This window comes from Sphaeramia orbicularis, chromosome 2 (assembly GCF_902148855.1).
Source record: "Sphaeramia orbicularis chromosome 2, fSphaOr1.1, whole genome shotgun sequence".
NCBI classification, from domain to species: domain Eukaryota; kingdom Metazoa; phylum Chordata; class Actinopteri; order Kurtiformes; family Apogonidae; genus Sphaeramia; species Sphaeramia orbicularis.
The window spans coordinates 15,964,202-15,991,704 of record NC_043958.1 but is presented as its reverse complement, the minus strand read 5'-3'; the positions used below and the strand labels follow the sequence as shown (position 1 = coordinate 15,991,704).

Genomic DNA, 27,503 nt, shown 5'->3' with positions numbered 1-27,503 from the left:
GTGTGCATCTCCGAGACGGAAAAACTAAACACCTTTCCATACAAAATCATTAGATCAGTAAACAGATGCAGAATATGTTAGGAATGAATTATTCACTGCCTTAGGCACTGACTATTCAGCTAAAGTAAATTTCACAAAATGAACTTGAAGCGCAGCTATTAGTCAAACTTATTAAAATCAGTAGCACTGCAGCAAGACACAGCAGGTAGCAGCTAAAAATATTACAACAGCCTTCACAAATCATTCATGGTTTATTCGGGATACTTTTAATAACTAATTAAACAAAATAACATGTGTACAGACCTCTTAAAAACACAACAGTTATGAAGCTGAATAAGATGAACAGGAAACTTTTTTTCAAGTCATCTTTCTCCTAATTTGTCATGTGGCATCTAGCATAAAATTACACAGTACATCAGGGATATAAATTAAGAGGACTAATGAGAAATTCTTCAAAGATTTTTTTTTTTGTTTTTGTTTATTTTTCATTGAATTTTTGATCCTTTTATGTGTTTAAGTGAATCCACATATTTTTTGTTACATAAAAGTTCACCACTTGTTGCCTGTTATCCTCCCTTCAGTCTGGAAAAACCACCACAATTAACTACACTGTTGCCCATAAAGTTGGAATAATTTTGTTTATAGACACATTCCTCTTTTTTATACACATCAGTATCACCTTTGACCTTGTGCAATGATTACATACTGAGTCTTAGTTACACTTTGTCTATCAAGAATAAATCACAGTGTCACAATCATTTCATAAGAATATTTAAAAGCATGACATTATCATATACACAACCAAGACGCCAGACAAAATAAATGTACAACCTGCTCACTGTGGGGAGGGCCTCATAATTAGCATTTTGGTAGCTGTCTTCTTTGTTTGTTTTTTTAAACAAAAGAGCCCATATTTTGAAAAAAGGGAAGTTAATGGGTGGATCTCACTATGCTAATGCTTAGACTTGTAAAAACACTGACCACATGTTAAATGCGACCAAATAATTTTAGCTTCTTTCATATTTCACCAAATACAGCTGTGTTTGATAACACTGATATCAGTTTTAAACACTACCTGTATCATATACTGCATGTAGTTGTTTGTCACCCATTCTTTTCTGAATTGCTGTTTTAATGTTATAAAGTGTTTGGGATTTGGCCATCACCATGTTGGCTTGTTGGAAGTAAAAAATGACTATATTTGAACAAAAGGGGCGGAGCGGCAGGAACACAAGGGGTCAGAGGTCAGTGAATGCTTAAACATTTGCTTAATGACTCAGTAAATTGGTCAACTTTATCAAACACTGCATAACAGTCATTTTACAAGGGTATTAGTGCAATATGTCGACCACAACTACAGTAAAGATGTTTAGAAGATAAAACTGTGTTTTGCTTTGTCATCCAGACCTGTCAATCAAAGCCCGACACAGGAGATATCAAAGTTTCTACTTGCCCTGAGTTATAATTATAGAAGGAATTTTTTTAAAAGATAAACCACTAGATCACTTATTAGAGGATCCAAATACATGAGATGAAACTGGAATGACTCCTGGGAAAAGTGACTTCGTATTTTTGAGGGAAGTCTATCCCAAAAGCTGTCTGACGCAACTTTGAGATACTTTCCCTGTGGTTTCATTCGGTCCATGGACTAAATGCACTAATTACCATTGGCTGTATATGAATTAATGCTAACCTTTGTTAATGAGTTCGGTTATGCCAATAGGCAGGCCGTTCCATCTGCTATCAAATAAATGAAGCATAACCAAAAGCTGCTGTTTGCTGGGATGAACGACCAACAGGACAAAGAACTTGTCGAGCTGAGAGTCTTTAAGGAAACAAATGTGAACACAGACGATAGGCCGTGAGACAGAAGAAATTAATTGGGATCCTGACACTCAGTATGCTCATGAAAAAGAATTTTAAATGCAACTGTCAATTAGGCTGAAGTTCCTACAAGTGCCTTTAGTTAACTATAGTAGCTCATTCACACAAAGGTAGATAACAGCTTTGTAATAGCTAACATGTCCGGTCATCAACACCAGCACCCCAACCTCCTTGGGTATTTGGTTCTGTTATGACCATCAATTATTTCTAACACTAATTTCCTCCCTCCTGTGGTGCATCTACTCTGGACACGCTTGAAAAACATTGTATAGAGAACACATCATTCCAATAACATTAACCTTTATCTCTGCATGTGTGTAACAGGGAAAGGTAGACAGGGGTGATAAATCATTTTTATTTTGCTCAATAGAAATGGATTTTTTCCAACAGTATTGAGTTTGTCAATATTACTTTTCCTCTCTGGTAGGCATAAGTTGTTAAAATAATCATTTGGCATACTGAAATCAAATTTTTTCCGTGAGCTACGTCTCAGCTGTTGGTTTGATATTGAAGTGTGTTTCATTGACTACAGACTATTAATACTGAAGAGTTGATGTTGCCACTCTGCAAGGTTATAAGTGGGAGATGGTGTTTGAAAACAAAACAAATTCAATAGATTTCAAAGTAAAGAAATGGGGAGGACACTAGAGATGGCAGCTTACCTTGTAGGCCTTCATGAGGTCCACTGTGTCCACAGCAGTCTGCTCCAGGACGCCCTGATTCTGCAGCAGCGACCGCACCGTTTCTTCCATCCTGTATGCACAACACAGCACCTTCAGTACACGCCATATTGTTTATTTATACATATGGAATCTAGGTCGTATTCATAATTGTGGAGACACTATTGTGTCAAGCACAAATCAGTGCGGAAGCTTTTACAGCATTGTTCACTTTGTGGGTTTTACCTCCTGAACTTTAAAGCAGTTTGTAGGAGCTGCAACCACCAACCCTTCTTCCTCCTACTTTATGTTCACACATTAATACTTGCAGTGCCTTGCAAAATCTTCAACTCTACTCAAGATAGTTGTCCAGATAATCCACCAGAATTTGTGGATTACACACTAAAATGGAGCCTTTGTTTCTTAAAATATAATGTTTTCTTAATTATCAGTGTTTTAAGCAAGAGAGCTCTCTGGTAATTTGCTCCAAGGGGTAGTAACCCTGAAATTAAAGTCTAAACTTGTTTTTAATACACAGAAGCCAGTATGTGCAGACATCTAAATTATATTGGGTAGAAATGTTTGGAAAAATGTCAGAAATTTCACAACGATAAGTAGAGTAAAAGGCAGCACTGTAAATTCCAAAACTATCTTTTCCATAAGTTGCCAGTGTTTTAAATGGGTGATAGTCTCCTCCAATTCTGAATTTTCACACTTTCCAGGCCTTGAACATAAACAAAAAGGTCCAAAGTAATATAATAATGGAAAATAGAACTGAATCAGCGCCAGAGACACAAGATGGATGTGTGTTTTGCTGGACAGCCTCCCATCTTCTGCTGGATTCAGTATGTGACAGTTTGTCTAAATGACTAGATTGCATTTAAAATGTGCAAACATAGCACTTTTCAAGTTATTGTGTGTGATTTTGTAGGCGTGTGTAAGCACGCGGACATATGTGTATCTGCTAAAGACTTGAATTAACTGCAATCCCTGCAGTAAACACCAACCTTGACCTTCACAATCCTCGTCCTACTCCAAACAATCTGCACTTCTATTTCACACTGTCAACATTGTAAACTGCATGCAAAACAGATGCCAAAATAGTGTGATTTCCATCTGAATAAGTGCAACGTGCCATCTTCCTCAAGCTGCAAGATGAACTTTGACCTTATATACATTCACTTCCTCAAACATGGACAAAATACAGATTTCCAGAGCACCAGATAAGCTATATGTGATGATTGCGCTCAGTTGGGATCACATACGCGACAAATGGAAAAAAGATAAAAGTGACATACAGCAGCGACAGTAGATGGAGACTGACAGCCAGTCATTGTTATAAAAAAGGAGCAAAAGAAGGGGTTTGACATTGTCATGAAGGTATCATTTAAATTTCATGAAACAGTTTTTTTCTTTCACTTCTTTGATTCAGCTAAGCTGAACAAAAAAGGAAGGAATCGTATGCCAAAGCTGAAATGGACCACCATTGTCAAGTTATTTACAGTGGGACTCACACTTGTGTTGGCAACTAATGTGTACTAGTCTTATTGGTCTGGAACCAGTTATTTCTGTGGCTGTCAATGGGACATAATGTATGGCCCTATTTGTCAAACCAATCCCAAAATGTAAGAGTAAAATAATATACAATATTCTTATGTGTTGTTTTTGTCTTGTTTCATCTTGTCATATGTATCTCTTACATCACTTTAGTTGTTGCATCTATTATATCATTTTCCTCTTTTCATGTGTGAAATGCATCAGTGGATAACCCAGTATATTGTATTTTCTACATGTCATTTATCTAGGGTGAACATGATGTTGTGAAGATGTGCAATAATGCAAAAAAATAAATAAATAAATAAATAATTTAAAAAAAAAGATAATTCCCCTGAAATGCAATCAATCTAAGGTATGAGCAGAAAGTTAAAATATAGGGAAGAGAAGTAAAAATTGAAGTACAGATACTTAAAAACACTACTAAAGTACAATACCAGAATATTTATACTCGGTTAGTTACTTTCCATCACTGCAAAAACTGTACAGAGAGGGACCTAAATAAAAATAGTAGCACAGTAGTACAAGTAGCCATTTTTTGTAAACTGTGATGTGCATATGTTTCAAGCACGCCTAGGTCTCTTGATTGGTTGCTGTACGGCAGTGGGTGTAGAATGAGTGCAGATGAAGCAGGGTGGTTCAGGGGAGGATGGTGCGAGCCACACCATCTGTCCAGGCTGAGCCATAAAGCCGGCTGTAATCAGGGCGCTAGCTGCTGACTGAACAGTCAAAAAGGCAGGCTGGAGCTGGTGGCAGATTGCTCCAGTTCTTGCTTTAAATGCTGGCCTTAATCAGCACAACCTATAGAAGAAAGAGGACATGACATAGATGGCTTTGGAGTGTGGACCTGCTGACACTGGGTCAAGGTCTGAGCGCCATGGTCAAGCATAGTCAGCATTGCAAATAGGGGTAGTTCTAATGGGATTTGTACAGATGGCCATCAGAAAATACAGCACTAGACTTGTGACTTTTTATTTGGACACCACATTTCAGATGTTGCGTTTCCCTGGTGATACATTTTTTCCAGTACACCAAAAAATGGCTTTATTGACATATATGGAGCACTTCAAACTGATGCTCTCTTTCAAAGGAAACCTAATAACATGCGTACTGGACTTCCAGTTCTTTTTAAGACTAAATTGGGTTTAGGGTTAAGTTTCCAAAGAAATACTGAACATTACAATCTTAAAACATGTTTCAAGCACCATCCACCCTGACAGAAAAGTCTAGAATCTCTAAACATGCAAATATATCTAATTTCTTAAGTTTACATGCTTAAAAACTACACTGTCAGTTTTGTTCTGAATGTGAGAAAACCCTCAAAGTTTTAAATTCTGCAAAACTGAAACTCAGAACTGCCAGTGAACCAATACTGAAAAAACAACAACTTTTGAGTGGAAATAGACTGTAAACAAGACACTTTCCACATGTATTGTCCTCTTTCTTGAATGGTTTTGAGCTTCTGGTAGTTTCTTTTTTGTCAAATGGGTCCACTAATATTCATGGAAAAAGAAACTGCCTGAGGAATCAATCTGTGACAATATGTGAGGAGAAACTTTTGAAATTAAACCTGAAATGAGAAACAGTCGAAATATTATCAGGCGAGCTAACAGATGGAGATGAAAATTATTCTGATGTGGCTTGCATGAAAATGTGTCCACTAAGCCAGCAAAGCATGAACGCAAAAATAAATGAACGACATTAGAATATCTTTTTTGAGTTTTTTGTGCTCGTACCTGCAGAGTCAAAAAAGACAACAAAAAAAAACTTCCTGACTTACTGGCTGTGATGGGTAAGACCTTAGAGACTTTTTTGCATTAGTAAATGGGAGGATGGTAAGAAATGCTTTGAAGAGGTGGGGGAGACGGGAAATGAGTGGAGTGTGGATTTGGTTTTGAGGGGGTCTGTAGCATTCCTGAACACCTGAAAGAGAGCCTTTGTCTTTTCGGTAAAAAAGAAAAATAACTCCAAAGCTGTGACTCGCTTGCCGATCCTCTTCCATTTCGATGTGAAGGCACAGATGTGTGGCATCTCACTGGACAGACTCTGGTGCTTTTCACGGTGGGGACACAATGACTTTGAAGTTAAGCGGTGGTCGCTGAGGGACTGGGATTACTTAATGTGGGCAAAAAGACTCGGTCCATTTGTGAGGGGGATTTATTCAATCAGGACAAAACACGAAAAAGAGGTTAAAATTCCCCCTTTCTGTTGTGCATCTTCTATTCATAGCATCAAGAATTCTTCACAGTCTTTTATAAAACATCTAAAACAACACAGAGGGAGTGGCATTGACAGCAAATGACTTTGTCTTTGAAAAAATAAACTTTCTCACAGAGCTGTTCACGTATAACGGCTTGGTCTCTTTGTCACAAATGCAGGATTCTGCTTTAACCACTACTTCTAATCACCTATTCATTGACAATTCATGCAGTGCAACAACATAAACAAGAACGCTTTGGACAATTTTCTCCCAGCAATCACTTCTGATGCTGCACTCATTAAAAGCAGTACTTCAATCAAAGCTTTTTATGATAGAGGAAATTATGCAGCAATCAAATTCCAAAAAGATTTTTACATTTAATGGTTCCTTAAGCTGTAAAAAGAAATAGAAGGGCACAATTGTCCAGCAACACATCCCTTGAAATAAACAGTGTAATTTGTCATTACCGTAAATATTGGCACCTGAAACCTATTTACATGTAAGTCGCAGACTACTAAATGCTTATGATGGATGGAATATAACTCTCAGATGACAGAGCATTACTTTACATAAAAAAAGCATAGTCTTCCTGTGTGATTAATCTCAAAAGTGCTTGCCAATGACCTATTGAAAGCATCACTCAGGGAAGGAAAAAAGAAAGAAAGGGCGAATGTGTGTTTTCAAGTGGCGTATGTGGGGGCAAAAGCAAATTCTGACTTTCTTGACCCTTGAGCTGCCTGAACTGAATTTCAAGCGGGGCGTTCGTCAGCAGTCCAGGAAATACAATTAAGGGTCCAATCAATTTCCAGCCTGAGGTCTGACGGTCTGGCCAGCACACCCAAATCCATGCAGAACACACACATATGATCTTGGCCCGCCTGGAGTTTTGATGTGACGTCGAGCGAGGTGAGCAAAGTGATGTATCATCAGAACACACCAGGACCATTAGAGGTGAAATACAGTGTGTCTAATAGAAAACGATGCTGATGTTAACATATGGAAAACTTCCTCTCTCATCCTCTCTTACTGTCAAAAGTCACAATGGCATCTAGACTTCAAAAGAATAGTTTTATTTAAACTGTTCAAAGTTTTTGCTCAGCTTTACACTGCTCTGCCTTTCAATGACAAATTCCTTCACAGACCTGCAAATGATCAAAGGACTTCAAACCTGGCTCTAAAGTTGACACCGTTAGCTTGAACTTACCCCATCTTGAGTTTTTCTCCACTTTTGCCGCCTCCGTTTTTTCTGAAAAAAGCCAGAAAGACTGTGCAGACATCCCTAAGCTCCATACGAACCGACATCTGTACACACACTGCTCTCACAAAAAGTGACCTAGACGCAACAGCACAAATGTGGGTCTCTGGGATAAAATAGGCCATGCAGTCATCATATAAGCTTGAGTGCTTTTCGCTCAATCGACAGGCAGCGTGGTCAGTGCCGGACTATAGCGAGTCGGCCTGACAGCAGATCCCCTGTTCTCATTTTCTACTTTCTGTGTCTCCAGTGTGTCATTATCCGACACTAGCCTGTCCAAAGACAGTGATCTGGCAGGCAAAGACTTTCCCATATGTCCCATGTTAAGCCCTCTCCAAAGGAGTAGGGCCCCTGCTGGGAGACAAGCAGGCCAGCAGTCTCAGATCAGACAGGAATCTGGGATGGGCTTGAAGGGATGAAGCACGACTACGGACAGGGATCCCCCTGTCTTCTCAGCCAATGTGAGTGTGTACATGAGTGTGCATGCAGTTGAGTGAGTTTTTATTGGTGATTAAGAGGCTTTGGCTTCAGTAAAATCAACACTTTCCGTGCAAAAAAAGCTAACCCAGAGGCTCAGTGCCAGGACACTTGCTGCATGATCAGCAATCAGAGTTCCTCTTTGTTTTTCCTCAACCTCCTCTCAAAATGTGCCGCTCTTCATTAACATGCTTTGTAGGCACTCGTTTGTTTATTTTAGACATTGCTTTTCTGCCAATAGCCGCCTGCATCTTTGCATGTTTCATAGCTCAGACTCGAACGGTAGCTGCTGATTCTCCCCCCTCCCTGCTGAGACTGAATATTTGGACTGCCAGTATTCCTTGGCAGGCATACATGAGTCACGCTGTCTTGAAATTATGAATTAAAAATAAAATTATAGCCTTTTGTTCAAACTTTCTGACAGAATTTGTGTTATTGCCTTTCCTAAAATAATCCCCCAGTGTCAAATATTGTCATTATACATTTCTGGAACCCAAGGATACCTAGAATCTGTAAAAAAAAAAAAAAAAAAAAGTTTCATATGCACATTTCTACTTATATGTACATCGGTATTAAGGTATGGGACTTTTGGAAGGAACATAGTCAAAATGTAAATCATTCACTGACAGCACATTTGTTTTCTGCAAACTCATTTTAAAATGTCACTGGTAGTGAAGACAACATTATTACTAAACTTTTTACGGTTAGGCAGTGAAAGCATGTGGCTCAGTTTAGGGAAAGATTCCAGGGATTGGTTTAATAATCTATTTATTTTATGGATGCTTGCACTTATTTTTATGCTTTTGATTATGAAGTTTGATCACTGTTTGATGCATTTCAGTATTCATGGTTTTAAAAACTACAAAACAACATCTGTCCAGCTAATTCAGAATAGAAGTCCAGAGAAATAGCTGGCAGTTTGACAAGGAATCCAAGGCACCCTGATCAATAATAATAAAAATCTTTCATTGAATCCTGGATAAACCGTGTTTTGACTCCAAACAGAAAGAAGTGTGAAACACAATGAAGACAGGTGGTCTGTATAAAACTCATCAGCTTGTTACATGACAGAGGTTATATGACGTGTCAATTAAATTACATGAAGCCACATTCAAGTTTCATTGGCAAGCGCAACACACACAGTGGCTGAAAAAAAGGAAAGATTGATTTTTTTGACGTTGCTGTCTAGTGCCTTGTTAAATTTCAATGTGTGAAAAATTCCACACAAAAAAATATATCTATTAATAGTGTAACCATCCACAGTTTTTCCCAAGAATAAAAAGAGTCAGGGCGCAAACACTGGTCTTTGTAAATCTGAAACCAACCCCAACCAAATCCTGCCCATTGAAGAAAGGCAGAAAAGTAGATCAAAGACTACATCTACTATTTGTGATTTGCAGGAATCAACATGAGCAACAAATTATTTTGGGCTTTCCTTCTTCACAGAGAATATGAAAAATAAGAATTAATACTCGAGACAATACTGAGGACATGATATGAGAATTTGGGACATTATCAGTGTCATGAAGTTGGATGAACAAACCAAAAACCTCTTAATATTCATCTGAATAGAAAATGAATGTAAAGTGCCACAGATCAGTGGAGACGCTGCAGCTTTTCTCTTTCTCACTCTGACCACACTCTCACTTTATCTGACCTGTCAGAGGCTCAGGTTGACCAAGACTTTCTAATCAGATTTGACTGGTGAACAATGGGACAAAAATCCTAAAGCTGCTGAAATGACAGGGCAAACAATCACCTGGTTGTGCGGCTGAATTGAGGCCATCGAGGCCTCTCGCGTGACCGCTGCATCGATGCCTACAATCCCCTTATTTGACCTCGACAAGCTCCGGTAAAACTGTCCATTCGGGCACAAAACTATTCCATTCTTCTTTCAAGACTCCCGTCCAGCAAATTACTTATGTACGCCCACTGGGTGATTGCCTCGCTTAACCCAATGCTAAGCCACGCTTATCCTCTTAAGAGCTGTTTTGCAGAAAACCTGTGAGGAGACCCTTTCTTAAAAGTGACCTAAATGAAATAAAGCAAACGGGATGCTTTTGCTGAAAGGTTTAGCTCGGTTTAGTGCCTTCAGGACTGTCCAGAAGCTGTAAAAGTCATGCACATCAGTCATGCATGTTACTGCGGGGTAGCATTACAAAGGTTCTCACCCTCATGACCGCTGACTCTTCTCAGTGGCCTTTAACCTCATCAACAAGAGACACATGCCACAGAATGAGAGACCAAGAGGCCAAAGCATTTAGTATATCCTGACAGTCATATTTCATTGAGCGAACTGCAGCGAAATGTCATTCAACGCTGTTTTTTTTTCTCCTTACATAAGTTAGAACTGTTGATAGGAGTAGCCAAGAAAAAACAATTTAACCAAAAGGACAATGCCTAAAGAGTGTAACTGTGGTCTAGACTGTAAAGAGAGTAAATTACAAGACATATGGACGGAACCAGATTCAGGTTGGTCCTCTCTCATCCCTCCAGCAGTCCCACTGCATTTGGAAGGATTTAAAGAGTTCATGATGACTGCCCCACATGTTCATCGCTGGAAAGAGTTTGCAACCAGGAGGCAGTCAGTCCTCGAAAGCATCCAGTCGACACTTTCCACAGTGGGTTAGAGACACATGTCGTCCACATGTGAGACAGAGACACAGACAGAGGAAGACGTCACAGTAGGAGACCCTAGTCTTGACAACAGCAGGAGTCCATTACTTACACCAGGGGCCCATCAAACCCGAGCATTATTGATAGCAGTGGGGGGTGATATTGAAAAATTCTTACACAGCATATTTTACGTTGCGATACTGATATAGTTTGTGAGAAAAGATCTGGATTGGACGAGTGAACTTAATGCTGATTATGATTATGATGTTAAATTAAATGCACCAAATACAATTCTGAGCTTATTCTTTTGTCAGTATGAGAAGTTCTACTTTCTCAAAAGTCACCATCATGCATCACTTTTACATGAACATACTATATTTGACATCTAGTGAAAAAAAAAACTCCCAAGTCAACCAGGGGATTTTATTTTTGCCATGTAAAATGTGGAATTTCGTTGGTATAATTTTGTTTTACTATTGTAATTAATCTTTCTCATGTGCTTTGATGTATTGTGTTTCTTGTGAATCCTGTGTTCTCCTTCTCACTGCTAAAATAAATATCCACTCCAGTGAGTCACCAAGGATCTGTTTATATCATGCGATTAAACACTATAAAGTGAAAATTAAGGCATGAAGGAAATTCAAATTGTACTGGAAACAACAACTTTTGCAACACTGACACATTTTATCCTACATCTTGTGTATTTTATTTATTTTAATTTCATCTTGATTTTAACTCAAGAAGTAGATTTTATTTTTAATGTTATGTTAGATTAATTATGTCAACAATAATGCAGAGATCCTATTACAGATCACTTTTTAATTCGGGTATGGCACAGTAAGTTCCATTGTTTTTTTTTTCAATTCTGCAATGACAATAAAGCTGTTCTTCTTCTTCTTCTTGACTTTCTTTCCATCCCTATTTTTACATTTATCCTATTTCTGTTTCATATCTTGTGTAAAAGATGCCACACAAAGTTTATTCTGTTTTTTTTTTGTCACTTCTCTATTATCTATTTCCTCAGAAACCTCTGTTTAATTTTTCAGAAATTCTTATCCCAGAGCAGTGTGGATCAAATTTGGACTGATGATGGCACAAGATGGAAGGAATTCTCATTGAGCAGGACAGACAAAATTAAATGCATCATTGAAATGGGGATTATATTTCATCTATTTTAGTTGGAGCATCTTTTATATTGCACATGGAGGTCAGACATGAAGAATTAGCTCACATAAAATGAGGAAATTAGCAGTCGACAGTGTCAGCCACAACAGCTGCTAGATGACCAAATCTATACTACAACCATGAGGGCAGTCTGAATTCCATGCTGTTTAGCTTCAGGCAACAATCTGTGGACACCAGCTTCAACAGGCCATAGCGCAACCGTCGTAATGCAGGGACGGATGCCCTACTTCTGCAAAAGCTTGTAATCTGACCTCTTTCAGCATTCCTATAAACATCATAACAAGCATGTTTAATCCAAGGCGGAAGTTCGCAGGGTGGGGTGTGTGTATACAAGTGCTTGTGATTGCCTGACACAGTTACAAGCAAGTAATAGGTCGCACTTTGGCACACAAACCCAGCATGGTGTGTCCACTTTGAAAAAAAAAATGTAGGGTTGTATCAAAAGCTCTGTTATGGGCTGGCAATTTACCGCATGTGATAGAGTAGAATAACTCAAATTATGTTCAATCAGATGTAATTTCCCTGAAAGAGAGCTCAGAAGTTAAAGTCTGAAATGGACCAATAAATCCTCTAAATATGAGGTGCTCCCGAAATAGTCCAGACACCTATTATCTATTTAACAGCCCTTGTCCCCATTGGGCAGGAGCAAGGAAGTGACTTCAAAAGACTGACCGCCCCCCACACCCCTCACCCTCCGTCCTGTTAATGACCCCAGATGTGTCGTCTTGAACACAGGCCTGATTCATCTGGCTAAATCCTGCAGCCGCCACAGCATGCGGGGGGCCATTTCCAATGAAAATTAAAACACTCAGGCCAGGCATGGCTGGATGCTTGGATGATTAGAAGAGAGGGCATTGATCTGCAAACAGAGTGCAATCACTCAGCTCGCTTTCTCAGCTTTTTTGCCGACCCAGCTGTGCAGTCCAGAGTAGTGGTAATGAGAGTAACACATGAATGCATGCAGTGCACAGTTCTCAAACCTCACTCTGTGGACCGTGGAGGGATCTCAACCTGAGCGTGACTGTTTAAACAACACTTGAAAAGCGCTGCCAGTTCTTGCCTGTTTACATCATCAGGATATGATGTACACACATGTTCTCACACGCTGAATAACGCGCACGCTGAATACATTGCCGGGCTGTAAATCTGCAGGCACCAGTCATCGTCTGCTGTTGTTGTTAGTCTTAGCCATAAGTCTCCTGTATCCTGCCACGAAGAGGGCCCTTCAAGACGGCGATGATTCAAAGTCAAGTGGAGCGGCTCGGTTGTAAATGTGGATTTGTCGATGAGCGCACATGTGTCCTGCGTGACAATGACTCTAATTCAGCTGCAAAATCAAGTAAAAAAGGAATTTACTTACAAAACAGCCAGAGAAGACTGCTTGACTTGGATGACTTCGAGAGATAAAAAGGGAGTAAAAACCAAGATGGATTAATCCAAGAGAAAGTAAAAGAAAATGTCCAGATATAAGCCTTTAAGTTCTTCGATGTATATGTGAGGAGACTTGAGAGTAGTGGCCAACACAGGACCCCCTCTCCTTTTCCCTTTCTATAACTGTATAATCTCTACAACAGGAGGAACAAAGTCTTTAAGAGGATAAGGGGGGTAAAGCCAAACAAAACAGAGTGGAGTGAAACCAAACGAACAAAAGGTACTGCACTCGCAGACAATTCAATTGTTGTTCTGTTCATTACCTGGAAAGTGGGCCCTCATCTTCAGGCCGGATGTTGATGCAGGGCCCTGAGTGGCCCCCGAGTCCCTGTAGGCTCACCAGTCATCCTGTCTGGTTGTACAAGATGATGAAGGGATGTAGACAAGACTTCAGAGTGCCCTTGCAGAACAGATGTCCAAACGCACTCAATAGATTATATTTATGTCTCTAAATTAATTTAGGTTTCTGTTCTCATTTACTGAAGGACGAGAGGTTTGTCCTGCTAGTCTTGTTGCTATGCTTGTTCCCTGTCCTGGATTGTCCAGACTCCTAAATGTCTTACCCATATGGACTAGTGGGACGTCCAGGGTGGGCTGTGCTGGCGTCTCCCACTAATCCATTGGAGTGTGATGACGGTAGGCCACTCTAGTGGTGGTGAAGCCTTTAGTGGGGTGGGGATGAAGGGGGGGTTGACACAAGTCAGGAGGGGTTGTGCATGTGACCCACACCAAGCTGGATGGGGGAGGAGTGGATATAGGCACCTATGTCTGGAGCTCAGTGGCCAGTCACTTGAGGAATGCAGACTTTCTGATGTCAGCGCAGCACACTGTTTGCTGTTTCCTGTGTCACATTCAACCCCTGCCAAAAAGTCTAAGTGTTACACAGCTTCATAGATGCAAACACACACAAACAAAAGCTGCAAGAAGCAGAGAATCCCTGGAGTGCGTCTGGCTCCAGGAGCGACTGTCTGATCTTTTCTGTGTGTGTCTGTGATACTGTAAAGTGCAACTCCAAACAAGCATCTCGTTTCTTTAGTCTCATATCATCAAAGAACAACTCTGTCTCCAATGTAACAAATCAAAGAAGAAAGAAAAAGGCAAAAATGACTGGACACAGTTTGTGGTGAGGTGTGAGTAATCTATTTAGAAAACTGATTAGCATACTGTTTAAAATCGTCACAGTAGCATTTGGCTGAGTTTTATCAGCCAAACTGGTGCTCAGTTGTTAGCCCAAATCCACTACCATCCTCATCATTCAAAGCACAACCTCAATTAATTAGCAACACGCAAATCAATTGTTGCCTGGGGTCAAACAGATCCCAGTCTATTTAAAAGATTGGATGTCCACTTAACATGATTTGCGGGTGTTATCTCAAAAGACACATTGATGAACTGAGGTTTATATACCCCTAATGCGCAACAAATAACAAGCCCAAATCAATCAAGAGATAGATGAAGGTCTTGCAGAGCACAGCAGCAGGAACTCTGATAAATGTCATCTTTTGGTTAATGTAAAAGTGCATTTAAAATAGTGCTTGTCTTTGGATGCACTTATGTATTGGACATACTGTGAGCCATTTAAGGGTTACAGTAGAGGGATGCATTAACTAATCAGACACATGTTAAAACTAGATGTTCTCAACTGAACTTTTTATATCCATTTGGCCAAACTTTCATTAACAAAAACTAACAACATGATTTTATTAAAGAGGGCCATTTAAATAAATAAATAAATAAATAAATAAATAATAGAAACTACCAGGAATAATGCAACACAAACTAAAACAACATTGGACTGCAGGTAAAACAACTACATTTATTTCTGGAATTTACTGACCTTTAGTCATGCATTCTTCCATTCTACCTTTTCCAGCTTCTACAAGGCAAGTCTCTTTTCATACAAAAGCCAAAAGAACACCAAACAAGACTAAAATAGTCAATTCCTCTATATAAAGATAAAATACTCATGTAACCATAAACAAAAATAATAATAAATTAAAATCACAAAGTAAACCAAAAAATAAATATAAATAAAAACTAATGAAAAGTATAATAACTCTGATCCATAAGGCAATAACTGAAAGGTGCAAAGCAAACAGCAGGAGCAAGTAGGGCAAAGGTTCAGATGAAGACAGTGAATAACCCGGTGACCGAGATTTCTTTTCTTTTCTTCTTCTTTTTTTTTTTTTTTGCCGGCTTGTAAGTCGCTAATTAAAGTGACCACACTGATGTCCCATCTGCTACAGGGGCACAACACCACTGATTACAGGCTGCCCTGTAAGCATGTTAATCCACTAACAGGCCAGGTATGAGTGAAACACACTCCATGCACAGGCATCGGCAGCTTGCTTGCTCATTCACATTCAGATAAGCAACTCAGCAACGCTTAAACAAAGATTAAGGCTTTGACAGTGAGACTAAAATCCTGTTAGCTTACTTGTGTAGAGGCTGGAATGAGATATCTTTGTACCTTGTGGAAAGGAAGCAGATGAACCTTGTGCTCCCCCAGGAGTCACAATGGGCATTGATGGCGTTGTGCACAGAAATTACAGCAATCCAGCATGATGACAATGAGCAACGCTACTAGAATGAAACCAGCTGAGTGAGGGGGCAAGGTTGGTTGAGCATCCCCCTTCGATAAGCACTTTTTAAGGACATAATGGAATCTTTGTCTATATTGCACAGCGGTCTCGGCATAGCACCAGTAACCGGCTGGCACTCAATGAGAACCATCCATCTGGGCGACCCTTGCCTTGGCGACAAATTCATCTGTCTCCGTAGGGACCTGTACAGGACCTAATCAGAGATACACTTTATATTTCCCTTCTAACAGAATTACAGTAGTTTCTCTTCCTCCAGCTGGAAGACATCAACTCTAATGTTCCTGTTCCCCTGTCCACTAACGCATCTGCTCCCTTTAAGTCTTCCCCTACTGTATCTGCTCAAATAATATCCCTTTTGGTAGGTGTTTCTGGGCAAAATATCTACATGCAGGTCAGTTGGGGAGATACAATCCAACACAGTGAAATCCCAATGGAAGATATGAACAGGTGCAGCCAGCAATGTTGGAAATATAAAACTGGTTCAGGCAGGTTTATATGGAATTCTGTGTTGATTTATGTACCCCTGACTCAACAGAAAGTCATGGTATCCCACCTGGAATCGGCCTATAATGTATTACTTCACAGGTCATATCATGTATGGACTGAAAAGGCTGTTAAAGTCTGTGTAAAGTAGCAATAAATAAGTTTGCCAAGCCACGGAAAAATGGATTATTAATCACTCAGTGAATACGATCGATTGGCAAGTATATAAAATGTGAGTTTAACGCTAGATCACACTCTTCAAAGCCACCAGACTTCTGTGTACCAATACCACCAGCACGCTAATATGCTCCCTGCCTTTAAAATCCAACTTTTACACACTACATCTTGGAAAAAGTAGTACAAAAGGCATTTACCTTCTTCAGGTTGTAATATCTGCCAAATGGTGTTGATACACTGTTGCTGCAGCCAACTTCAGATAAGACATTTTTGATTCTATTTATGCAAGTTGGACTACTGAGTTGCATAATGTAGCAGCAGAAGACCCACTAATGCTTAATCACATGTTTCATCCTAATTTATGGCTCTAATCTGTCATGAAGTCACTGTTTCTAACCCACAAAACTGATGAAAAACTTGAATTGAAACAGATTCATAGCTTCATTTTACATTAATTTGCCTTAACTGCTGAAGGGCTCTCACGCAAGGCACCTCCAGCCTCTGTGTTTGAATGAGAAGCGGGGAGTTGCCTTAGCCAAACAGGCATGAGAAAGTAAGAAACACCAGTAAGCTTAATTCAGCAGCATCAATGGAACATTTTTAATATGTGATAAATCTCTGAAATGGCTCTTAAATATTTTATTCCTCCCCTGGCGGTGACTCTGCCCTCATCTGCACTATAACACTGGGACCATTAAAATGTACAGGATTTTCTCCACTAACTTAATGAGAAGATAAGCAGTCAATGTGAAATCCTCTAGTCTTCTTCTTTCTTTTTTTTTCTTCTTTCTTTTTTTTTTTGCATGAGTAAAGTACTGAATGCCTATCGCCTAATTATGGCATCAACTCGCTTCCAGCTCTTGATTCCACTCCGTCACACCTCAGTGGGTATGAGGTGGAGGACAAGTTCATGAAGTAGAGGTTACAAAAGTTATGACAAGAGCATTGTTTGAGCACTTGACACTATAAAAGTTCTGATTGTCAAAGGTGAGGTAATGTATCAGACCATCACACTGATGACAACGCAGAGATATTATGGAAACAAAGACATTAACGAATGGAAAGGGCAGGAACACTATATTGATTCTTAAAGGTTATAAAGACAAACTGCTGATTGCATGAAAATTGCTGCCAAAAATCAATGATTTTTACTTAAAAAGAACTGGCAATTAGTTTCAAGAAGGATACTGTACTCCTACCTTTAGTTACCAAAACTTTTCAAAACTATTTTATTAGGACTCAATATCTGGGTCTGACTGAACAGCAGATGCTCAGTACTTTGCATATAACATGAACAGGAACATTTTTTTCATTCGGGTTTCAGTTTTAGCTCTTAAATCTCCTTTGGCTCTGGAATACCCAAGTAATAAAGTCTAAATCCTAATTGGTGGACACAGCATTTGAGGGCCCACAAGGCAATTGTACAATTATATCATGTTAGACATCTTCAGCTCAAACAGAAAAACTCTAAGAGTTGCTTCTTGATCATTTGATTTTGCTACCGAATCTCGATTCAAGTGTGTATTTTTTTTTGTTTCCTGCTGTGCGTGTTTATTTTCGTCATACATAACTTTTTTAACTTTTAAGTTATACACAACAGAATTTACAACAACTGTCCACAAACAGGGGCTTATGCTCATATGATACTTGCTCTGATGGGCTGTTTTTAGTTTATCAGTGTAGAACGTATGTCATAAAAATATTACCATCGGACTTTCCCCATTGATAACGTTCAAAATAATTAAACAATCTAAATGCTATTTCAGAATATGAAACTATAAATTGTTACCTACATCTTGCAGTAAACCCCATTTAATTTGGTTCAGTGGTCACGGAGAAATGGGGATCTTTGTAAAGCATGTCATGGGTTTGTTTCTTCCAAGATTGGCACTTGGATCCTCTTGGCATCCATATGAATGAAAATATTTTGCTCACAACTGACAGGGCAACTAACAAATGAACAATGAATGCTCTCTGAGCAGGAGTTAGTTGCTGACCAACCACAATGAATTTGCAGTTTGAGAATTGAATAGGTAAGAATCAAAGTGAAATGCTTGTCAACAGATATTAGCCTCTTAGGGAACAAATGCAAAATGGTAATTGAGAGATCAATAAATCTTTCAGCAACAAAACCTCACATGAGTACACACCATTGATATAATGTTATGCACAGAATTTGAACTAATTTGTTAGTTGCCCCGTCAGTTGTGAGCAAAATATTTCCATTCATATGGATGCCAAGAGCAGCCAAGTGCCAAACTTGGAACAAACGAACCCAAGAGATCCACATTTCCCCATGGCCACTGAACCAAATTAAATGGGGCTTTTCTGCAAGATGTAGGTAATACGTTACAGTTTCATACCCCAAAATATCATTTAGATTGTTTAATTATTTTGAAAGTTATCAATGTGGAATGTCCGATTACAATTTTATTGGGGGGGGGACACACGGCACAGTTCCATAAAAAAACAACAATAAACAACGATACTTTAATTACTGGCATTATACTACTTATGACACCTATTTGAAGCACAAAATGAAAAAACAGTCACCAGGACAAGTTTAATACCAGTTGATATCTATGCTGAAGTTCGTTGAAATACTTGTAATTTTCCTCAAAAAAATGTTTTAAATTTCTGAAGTTCCAGAAGTTGCAAGCAGCAGATGCCTTTTTCTGGAACAAAACATATCCCCAGCTCCTGTGTAGATAAAAGGTAGAGGACAAACTAACAAGCTGGAGCATCGCCTTGTTACTGAAAGGTCAGTATCGACTCCCCTGTTGTAGTGGCAACCCCGCTGTTCTTACAAATAAATACAACATTAGGGCTGCATCTTTGCCTATTTTTAATAGTGGTATTTTTAGGAAACTTTTCAACATTCAACTCTTTTCATGTTACTCTAAGAGAAAGTCCAATGAACTTTTGCTTTGGTGTTGTCTTCTACTTTCAGGGTTTAGCATGTGGGAAAACAACCTATAATGGCTCAAAGGTAACCCTAACTCAGGAACAGGTTAGTGGTGACATGGTGGATGCTATAAAGAGGTTTTAAGAAGGGACATCCACCCTCCCTGGCCTTGGCTTTTACCTGGAGAATTGCTGCTGCAGTGAGACCATTTGCGCCCGTCCCAGCTCAGACTCCTCCGTCACTTCCCGGAGACGCTTCTCGCTCTCCAGTCGCAAGCGTCGCTCTTCCTCTAGCTCGTGGATCAGCTTTTCTCGCTGTGGACAGACACACAAGAGGAGGAGACAAGTGGTTACCTCTCAGGCTGTAAAAAGGGCTATAGGGATCATGCCTTGTCAAGCTTGGGTCAAATGCCATTTTTATTGTCTTTAGGCGTATGTCTCTAAAATGCTGACGGCTCAGGGGGATGCTGTTCTGCAACTGACCTCGACCTCTGACCTCCTGAGGATGGGTATGTGGAAACAGGGAAACAGGATGTCATGATCATCAAAAACAAATTTTCTTTGTTTAATATCCAACGGAGGTCATTCTGGTTAACCAATCATCATGCTTTTGAGGTGAAAGTACACAAGAGAATAAGGGCATGATGACATTTAAGCATCCGCAGTGGCATTATTTCCAGTAGTTTGCTGTTACTTTGATATGTACTTAATGAACCTCCCATTCCTTCTGTTGCTACGACAGAAAGTTCACACTAAATGTCATGGCCATGCCTGGTCCTTCAAACCTCAATCTCTTTCTCCAGTCTTTTGTCTCCTTTCATCTCAGAGGAGAGAACTGAGAACAGAAAGGAGATCTCAGAACTAAGTGTGTATCTTAAGGGCTTCAAGGTCTGTGAGCTTTCACACTTTCAATCTGCCAATACTCACAGCAAACCATTTGGACTACAGCAACTTGTTTGTCATGTTCACTTCCCACACATTCAAAATGTTCCTGCATGTTTTTTTTCTTTACTTTCACAAAGTTGTTGCTCGGTAACCTTCCACAGTAAACAGAGTTTTTTTTATTATGATGCATCATGAGTAACTTGACTCGGCCATTGATAGATGTGAATATAAAACCAGGGACCATGGTCAGATGTTGTCAACAAGAACTGGTTCAATAAAAGTAAATAAAACTTAACTAAAGGAGCTATTTGGAATATTTGTGCTGTAAAACATTCAAAATGACCTAAAACAAAAAGTGTGAGGAATTACCAGTTTTGATGTGATGCCAAAGATATCACTGTATTGTACAGCAACAATATCTACAACAGTTAGTGAGCAAATCATCAGCCCTACACCTATGGAATCACAGGAGTGCCAAAATTAAAAGGAAATAAATGTGGAAATAAAAAGAGAATCAATAAAATAAATTTGGAAATAAAAAGAGAATCAATAAAAGAATCAATAAAAGAAATGTGGAAATAAAAAGAGAATCAATAAAAGAAATGTGGAAATAAAAAGAGAATCAATAAAAGAAATGTGGAAATAAAAAGAGAATCCATAAAAGAAATTTAGAAATAAAAGGAGAATCAATAAAATAAATTTGGAAATAAAAAGAGAATCAATAAAAGAAATTTGGAAATAAAAAGAGAATCAATACAAGAATCAATAATAAAAAAATATACAAATGCAGTCATATCATTGCTTTTGCTTATTCCATTTTGACATTGTCTTTACCATTTGCGCTTTGACATTGTATTTTCCATTTGCTTATTGTCATTGCTTTTACCTGATGGCTCAAGCTGTCAATCAAATGGCTGTGGGCGGGTCTTTCTGTCCAGGATAACTAGTCGATATCTGATCAGACAATTCCGGCTTGACAGTGGCTATGCAGTAGCTATGTTTATGTGTTAGCTCTCAGCGCGGGAGACCGGAAGTAGCGTCACGGACAGGACGTAGACGCGCATACACGTGTCAACTAGAACCATGTCTGCATTCGTGCAGCATCAGTGCAGATATTTCTCCAAGACTTTCCATTAAATCTTCCACCAACCTTAAAATATAGTCCGTTGTAAAATTTTCCTCCACATACCGAGCAATTGCTAATAATTCTCGTTGAACGCCTCTTCTCAATTCGTCCACGTCAACCATATTTAACTTTCCCTCTTTTTACTTCAGATAAATGTGTATGCACGTCTACGTCCTGTCCGTGACGCTACTTCCGGTCTCCCACGCTGAGAGCTAACACATAAACATAGCTACTGCATAGCCACTGTCAAGCCGGAATCGTCTGATCAGGTATCGACTAGTTATCCTGGACAGAAAGACCCACCCACAGCCATTTGATTGACAGCTGGAGCCATCAGGTAAAAACAATGACAAAACGCAAATGGAAAAGACAATGTCAAAATGGAATAAGTAAAAGCAATGATATGACTGCATTTGTATATTTTTTATTATTGATTCTTTTATTGATTCTCTTTTTATTTCCACATTTCTTTTATTGATTCTCTTTTTATTTCCAAATTTATTTTATTGATTCTCTTTTTATTTCCAAATTTATTTTATTGATTCTCCTTTTATTTCCAAATTTCTTTTATTGATTCTCTTTTTATTTCCACATTTCTTTTGATTGTCTTTTATTCATTCTCTTTTTATTTCCAGATTCCTTTTATTGATTCTCTTTTTATTTCCACATTTATTTCCTTTTAATTTTGGCACTCCTGTGATTCCATATACACCATGTTGTTTTGTATCCTGTAATGTATGTATAGGCTCATTTCCATAAAAAAACATTGATGTACAGGAAGTTCCACATAAGAAAATCTTAACTGACAAGGCCAGTGTTTGAAAATGGAAATGAACTGAAAAAGAAATTCACATGACAACAATGACAAACCCTATAGGAAAACATCAACAGAGTTCAGTGATTCTTTCTTCTTTAACATTGCCTATAGCACAGCCCTCTGACACCTGGTTTATTTGTTCCAAACCAATTTACTGAAATGCATGTTTTTTGCATTTTCTCGTTTTTCGTCTTTTTCTACTGTTACTGTTACATCCACTATGAACTCCAACAAGAGATTAAAACAAAGTGTTACTGTTTCATTTTGGATCATAGATATATTAAAGTCCCTGTGATATTAGAATTATTTGTATTTACAGTGACTAGAAAAAGCAGTCCCCCTTCGGATGTTTTGCCCACAAAAGTGTTTTCACAGATGGAGCCATAGTCAACATAATTTGCCTTTTGTGGCGAGAATTTCCAACAACAACAAAAAAAACCAAAACGTTTTGATATCAAAATAAATGTGAATTGATATTTCACTACGCAGCAGTGATTGGTATATTAGCTGCTACTACACTGATATAAGCCACAGTGTGCAAACAGTGTGTTTCTGTTTTTCGCAATACTCTTAAATAAAGGAGAACAAAAATACACATACAGATGCATTTACATTCTTCGTGATGCAATATGTGAAATTCTGAATGACATTGACATATAGCTAAAAATGACCAACAAAAGTGCTTGCACTCTTTTTAAACCAATCAGACATCTTTAACAGTATTTTAACCAGGTGGAGTATGCAACGATCTGTTTGTTTGTTAGTTTGGATGCCTTACAACACCAAAGTCACACAATAATACCCACAAACTAGCATATTTAAGTAGTGACAGCAACTTCTACATTAAAATTAGTGCTCTCATTCAAATAATTTGGCTAATTTGGACACCAACACCACAACTTTAACTCAACCGACCTCTTCATCTTACAACCCCCACTTTCAAATCCATATAATTTGCAATTCATCACAGGAGTTACTTCCAATCGACTTTGCCTTTTATTCTTCTCCACATGCCCTTTCAGCTCATTTTTGTGCTACGCTGGTGCCAAGTTTGATGTCTTTTTGCTCCGAGTCGGTCTTCCAGGGTTAAGATTTCTCTCTGAAACCTGCACCTCATCATGAGGGGCTTTCAACGTCTCTGCTGTGTAAGGTCTCCACAGATCAGCTAGCCCTGCATAACCATTTTTATCAGTTTTTTTTTCCACTGGAGACAATTCCAAAATGAAAGCCCTTTTTCCAGTCTTTAATTGGATTCTTCTCCGTCGGATGGCCCTCAGCCTTCTGCTCCCGAAGGAGACCCCGTCCTCGCCTCCAACCCGGCTTCAAAGACTGTGATCCCTGCACTGGCACTCCTACACTTTCTCCATTTGAGTGGGAATTTTGGCGACTTGAGTGACTTCTTCAGTGACAAAGTTGCTGAGGATTTTAGCTGACAGAGCAAACAAGGTCAAGGATCATTCTCTAAGTGTGTGCACAAAGCCATGCATACCCTGCAGCTGATAGGTTATGACAAAGCAACTGGCTGTTTCCGTCAGTTTAAGCAGTCCAGCATCTGTCGGGTACGTAGACTGAAAAAACTAAGATGCTGGTGGTAAAAAGAGACTTAAAATGGTAGAAGTAGATGCACTGGTCTGATGTAACCCAAGTACAAATCTGAGGTACTTGTGTTTGGGTATTTGCATTTCATGCATCTCAGTATTTTTTGCCTCCAACTTCAGTTAATTTTTTCAAATGACACTTCCCATCCAGTGAAAACCCTAAAATGTCTTAATATTAATGTTTGCGATAAACAGAGGATGAAGCGTTCCATTGGCTTTGAATCTCCTCTTTATTAAGCTGAATGAACTCTTAAGGAATAATCATGGTTTCAGAGAAAAATGCACTGCCATTGTTTTCAGAGCTTGTGGAAAACTGACTTTTTAGAAATAAGTGGGTCTCACTGGACTCCAAGCTAACAAATCTTATAGAGTATATTGTACTGCTAAATTAAATTGCCAACAGCCCATAAAGTAGTTAAAATGGGCAAAAAAATTACCATATACTGTATATGAACACAGCAGTGAAATGAATACAACAGATTATACATAATAATAATAATAATACATGGAAAGGGAGCAGTTAACTGCACAGTGACGTTTACTTTTCATAGCATATTTTGCCAATTTCCATTCTTTTACGTTAGAGAGGTTTTGAATGCAGATCTTGTATTTGAAATGCTATTTTTGTTTTTATTTGAGTAAATGATCTGAATACAACTTCTGCAACTAAGTAGTGTGAAATCTTGTCAAACACAAGTGCATTAAAGTACATTGTTTGATAAAGAGGAGACTGTTTTTTGTTCTTACAAATACATTTTTAAAAAGTCATTCTCAGCTCTAAACTAAGCCGCGAATAATACTGTCAGTTTGAAGATGAACATTATCTTGCTTCCAAAGAACAATCAATATTTGAAAAGAAGTCACTGCTGATGCCTGACAAAATTAGAACATTTTAAGGCCTCACACTGAAGCTCATCCTTGTCATCCGCCTCTGTTTAAAACATCAGATATCATCACTCAGTTAAGGCTGAGGTCAGCTTTCACAGACAAGCATGATGGGGACACCTAGTGGTGTAAAATAATAAGGGTTCACAAAGACTGCATATGAATGCATTCCTTTTCTTTATATGCCAAATCTTTTAAGTCTGTGTTTGTCTTGTTGCTTTGTCGTCACCGTGGCAGATTTAATGCCACATCATAAACCAAAAGAAAAGAAAACTGCAATAAAAATGTCAAAACAGCTGGAAGGAATGCTTGTGAATTACAAAAATTGCCATTTTTACTGTGACCATACTGCCCTGAACGTAACCCATAAACAACTATATTTCACTATATTGTTACTTGGCAGGAATCCTGTCACAAATGCAGATTTTAACTAGGCGGATCTGCCGGGGAGACTGAGAATATTAAACCCAAGTTACCATTAAAACCAGTTCTGGTCCTCGCTGTGGTCATAAATTTGTGGCTACTATGTGGAGCGGCTCTTTACACAACAGGGAGGCTCTCCATGTCAGGAGTAATGGCTGCTGTAAATCTGCTTCATAGAGAAGCATAAAGCACCACGTCCCCTCTGCCAAGAGCTCAACCTATATTTCTGCACGGAAAACAGCAATGTTTTTGGCTTTTTCTTCAAGGCAAAATGGGTCACACAGATGCATAAGGTCTAAGGTTTGACTCAGTCCTGCAACAGGTTGCATACATATTAGTAATATTTACTTAAATGTCAAAGCACAACAACTATTTTAATGGTACAAACATGGCATTCAAACTCCTAGCACTTTAGTAACAGATGGCAAAAGTACAGACATATTTCACTGCAACAGAAGTACAGATACTTGTGGAAAAAAAGACTCTGGTAAAAGGAAAAGTACTGATTCAACTTCTTTGATGGAGGAAAATGGAAAAAGTCCAGGCTCTTAATGTCGTGAATATATAAAAATCAAAAGTAGGCTTATTTCTACTGAACTAAACATCAAATGAATAAAACAACATAAATACTAAATATTAATGTGCAAATCAGTCAGTGTCTGCAAGTGAACTCAAAACACTACGATATCCTCTTTCTACTTTTTTTACATATTTTACATGATTTTTGTCTTACGTTTGTCGTCTATGATTTACCCCAATGGACACACTGTTGGACTGTCTTTTTTAGGTGTAAACTGGCAAGAGATCATCCCAAATACATTTAAACCAGACTAACAACTTTACTTCAAAAATAAACTGAGCAGAAAGTACAGATATTTCTGATAAATGCAAGGAGTAATAAATGCCAATAAAAAAAATTCTACTTTTCTAATATTCTGAGGTACAAATACCTGAAAACTCTACATATAGAGTCAAACTGTTTGCTCTGAGCCAACCCAAAGGTGGGAAATAAAGAAACAAGCACAAAGGCCTTTTCTTGCTTCTCCTCATGTATGAATGTGTACTGTATTGTTCTGCAACTTGGCCCAGATTCTCACAAAAGAACAGTAGCTTCAGTCCTGATTCTTGCTGCCCACATGGCCTAACTAATACCCCAGGCATAAACCACCGACCACTATGTGTCTGCTGACAGAGTCGTGCCAAGAGCCTCAATAACAACACAGGATTTATGGTGTGCGTCGTAGTAAAAGCTTTCAATTGCTTTTGTTCAATATATAATATCAGCACTTTAACAAGCCCCAAAGCCATTAAATCAAACATTACCATATCTTTATGTGGCCAGAAATCCCCAGCAATACATTACAGTTCTCCTCGGTTGAAATGTTTACTGTCTACGCTAACTTCATGGCTTCTTCTGTGGTATTGTTTATGTTAATTGAAAGCATAGCCTTGTCTTTAATAAGCCTTTGCTAGAGTTACAAATGCCTTAAGCAGTGTCCTGGGAAGATTTCTTTAAGTCAACACTGAGATGGGATGTGATGAAATCATACTTGGCAACTTTCTGTGAGAACATTTACTTTAGTTAATCCACTGACTAAAGAGATAATCCTTTCTGTCAGTGCTGTGGCTCAGGCAGAGGCTGAAGCTGAAGTGCACTACTGTATTTATCCTGAAGAGGGCAACATTTTATTGAAATAAAACTAGCAGCAGTCATTCCAACAAAGCACAGCCAGCACTATCAAACAATACAGGGCTTTGGGGGTTAAAAAAAAAAAAAAAGCAATATCAAATGGAATAGACTAAGCAATCTATAAAATGGCCTGGGCTGGATTTTATACCAGTCTGCAGAGCTATATATCAGAAAGAAACCCAGATTGGGCGTCTGAGGATTAAATTTGACCTCCGTCACAAGTGAGCCTGGTCTCATTTCCTGGTTGATAAAAAAACATATATCCATTGAGATATGACCGCATTTATCACATGTACGGCTTTTGAGATTGAATGTATTGATTTCAATACAGGAAATGTACCTGATAAAAAAAAAAAATAAAAAAAAAACAGAAAACAATTTCTGCTCACTAAGTCATTTTTCACTTGTTTTTTTTTTTTCTTTTATAGAAAGTCAAGCACTATGTCTGAAATTATATTAGTTGCACTGGAGCCTGGAATGAATCTTGCTTCTGTAATTGGACAACATTAGATGGTAATGGTATTCATCTAAGCTGAATTACTAGAAGACTCGAAACCCCCTGATACCCTCCAAGATCCACAGAGGACTCTAAATTAATTAGTGTCCTCCTGCCTCTCCTTGTTGTGCTTTCAATATTGTCTTCAATAAAAA

At 38.6% G+C, this 27,503-nt stretch overlaps 2 protein-coding genes across 5 annotated transcripts in view; both read right to left on the bottom strand.

Moving 5' to 3' along the window:
- The window catches only part of LOC115434446 (ly6/PLAUR domain-containing protein 6-like), a 1,359,089-nt gene that overhangs the window by 1,173,141 nt on the left and 158,445 nt on the right, over positions 1-27,503 (bottom strand).
- Positions 1-27,503, bottom strand: part of LOC115434240 (nck-associated protein 5-like) — a 197,458-nt gene that overhangs the window by 61,626 nt on the left and 108,329 nt on the right. For 3 of the 5 annotated variants that reach the window (XM_030156080.1, XM_030156088.1, XM_030156092.1), the window contains 2 exons: positions 19,610-19,743; positions 2,547-2,637 (listed from right to left, as the gene is read on the bottom strand). In XM_030156080.1, the coding sequence (XP_030011940.1) occupies positions 2,547-2,637; positions 19,610-19,743 (225 nt within the window). Of the gene's footprint in view, positions 1-2,546; positions 2,638-7,501; positions 7,815-13,524; positions 13,790-19,609; positions 19,744-27,503 lie in introns of those variants that run through there. The other 2 variants (XM_030156108.1, XM_030156100.1) reach the window with 2 other exon arrangements.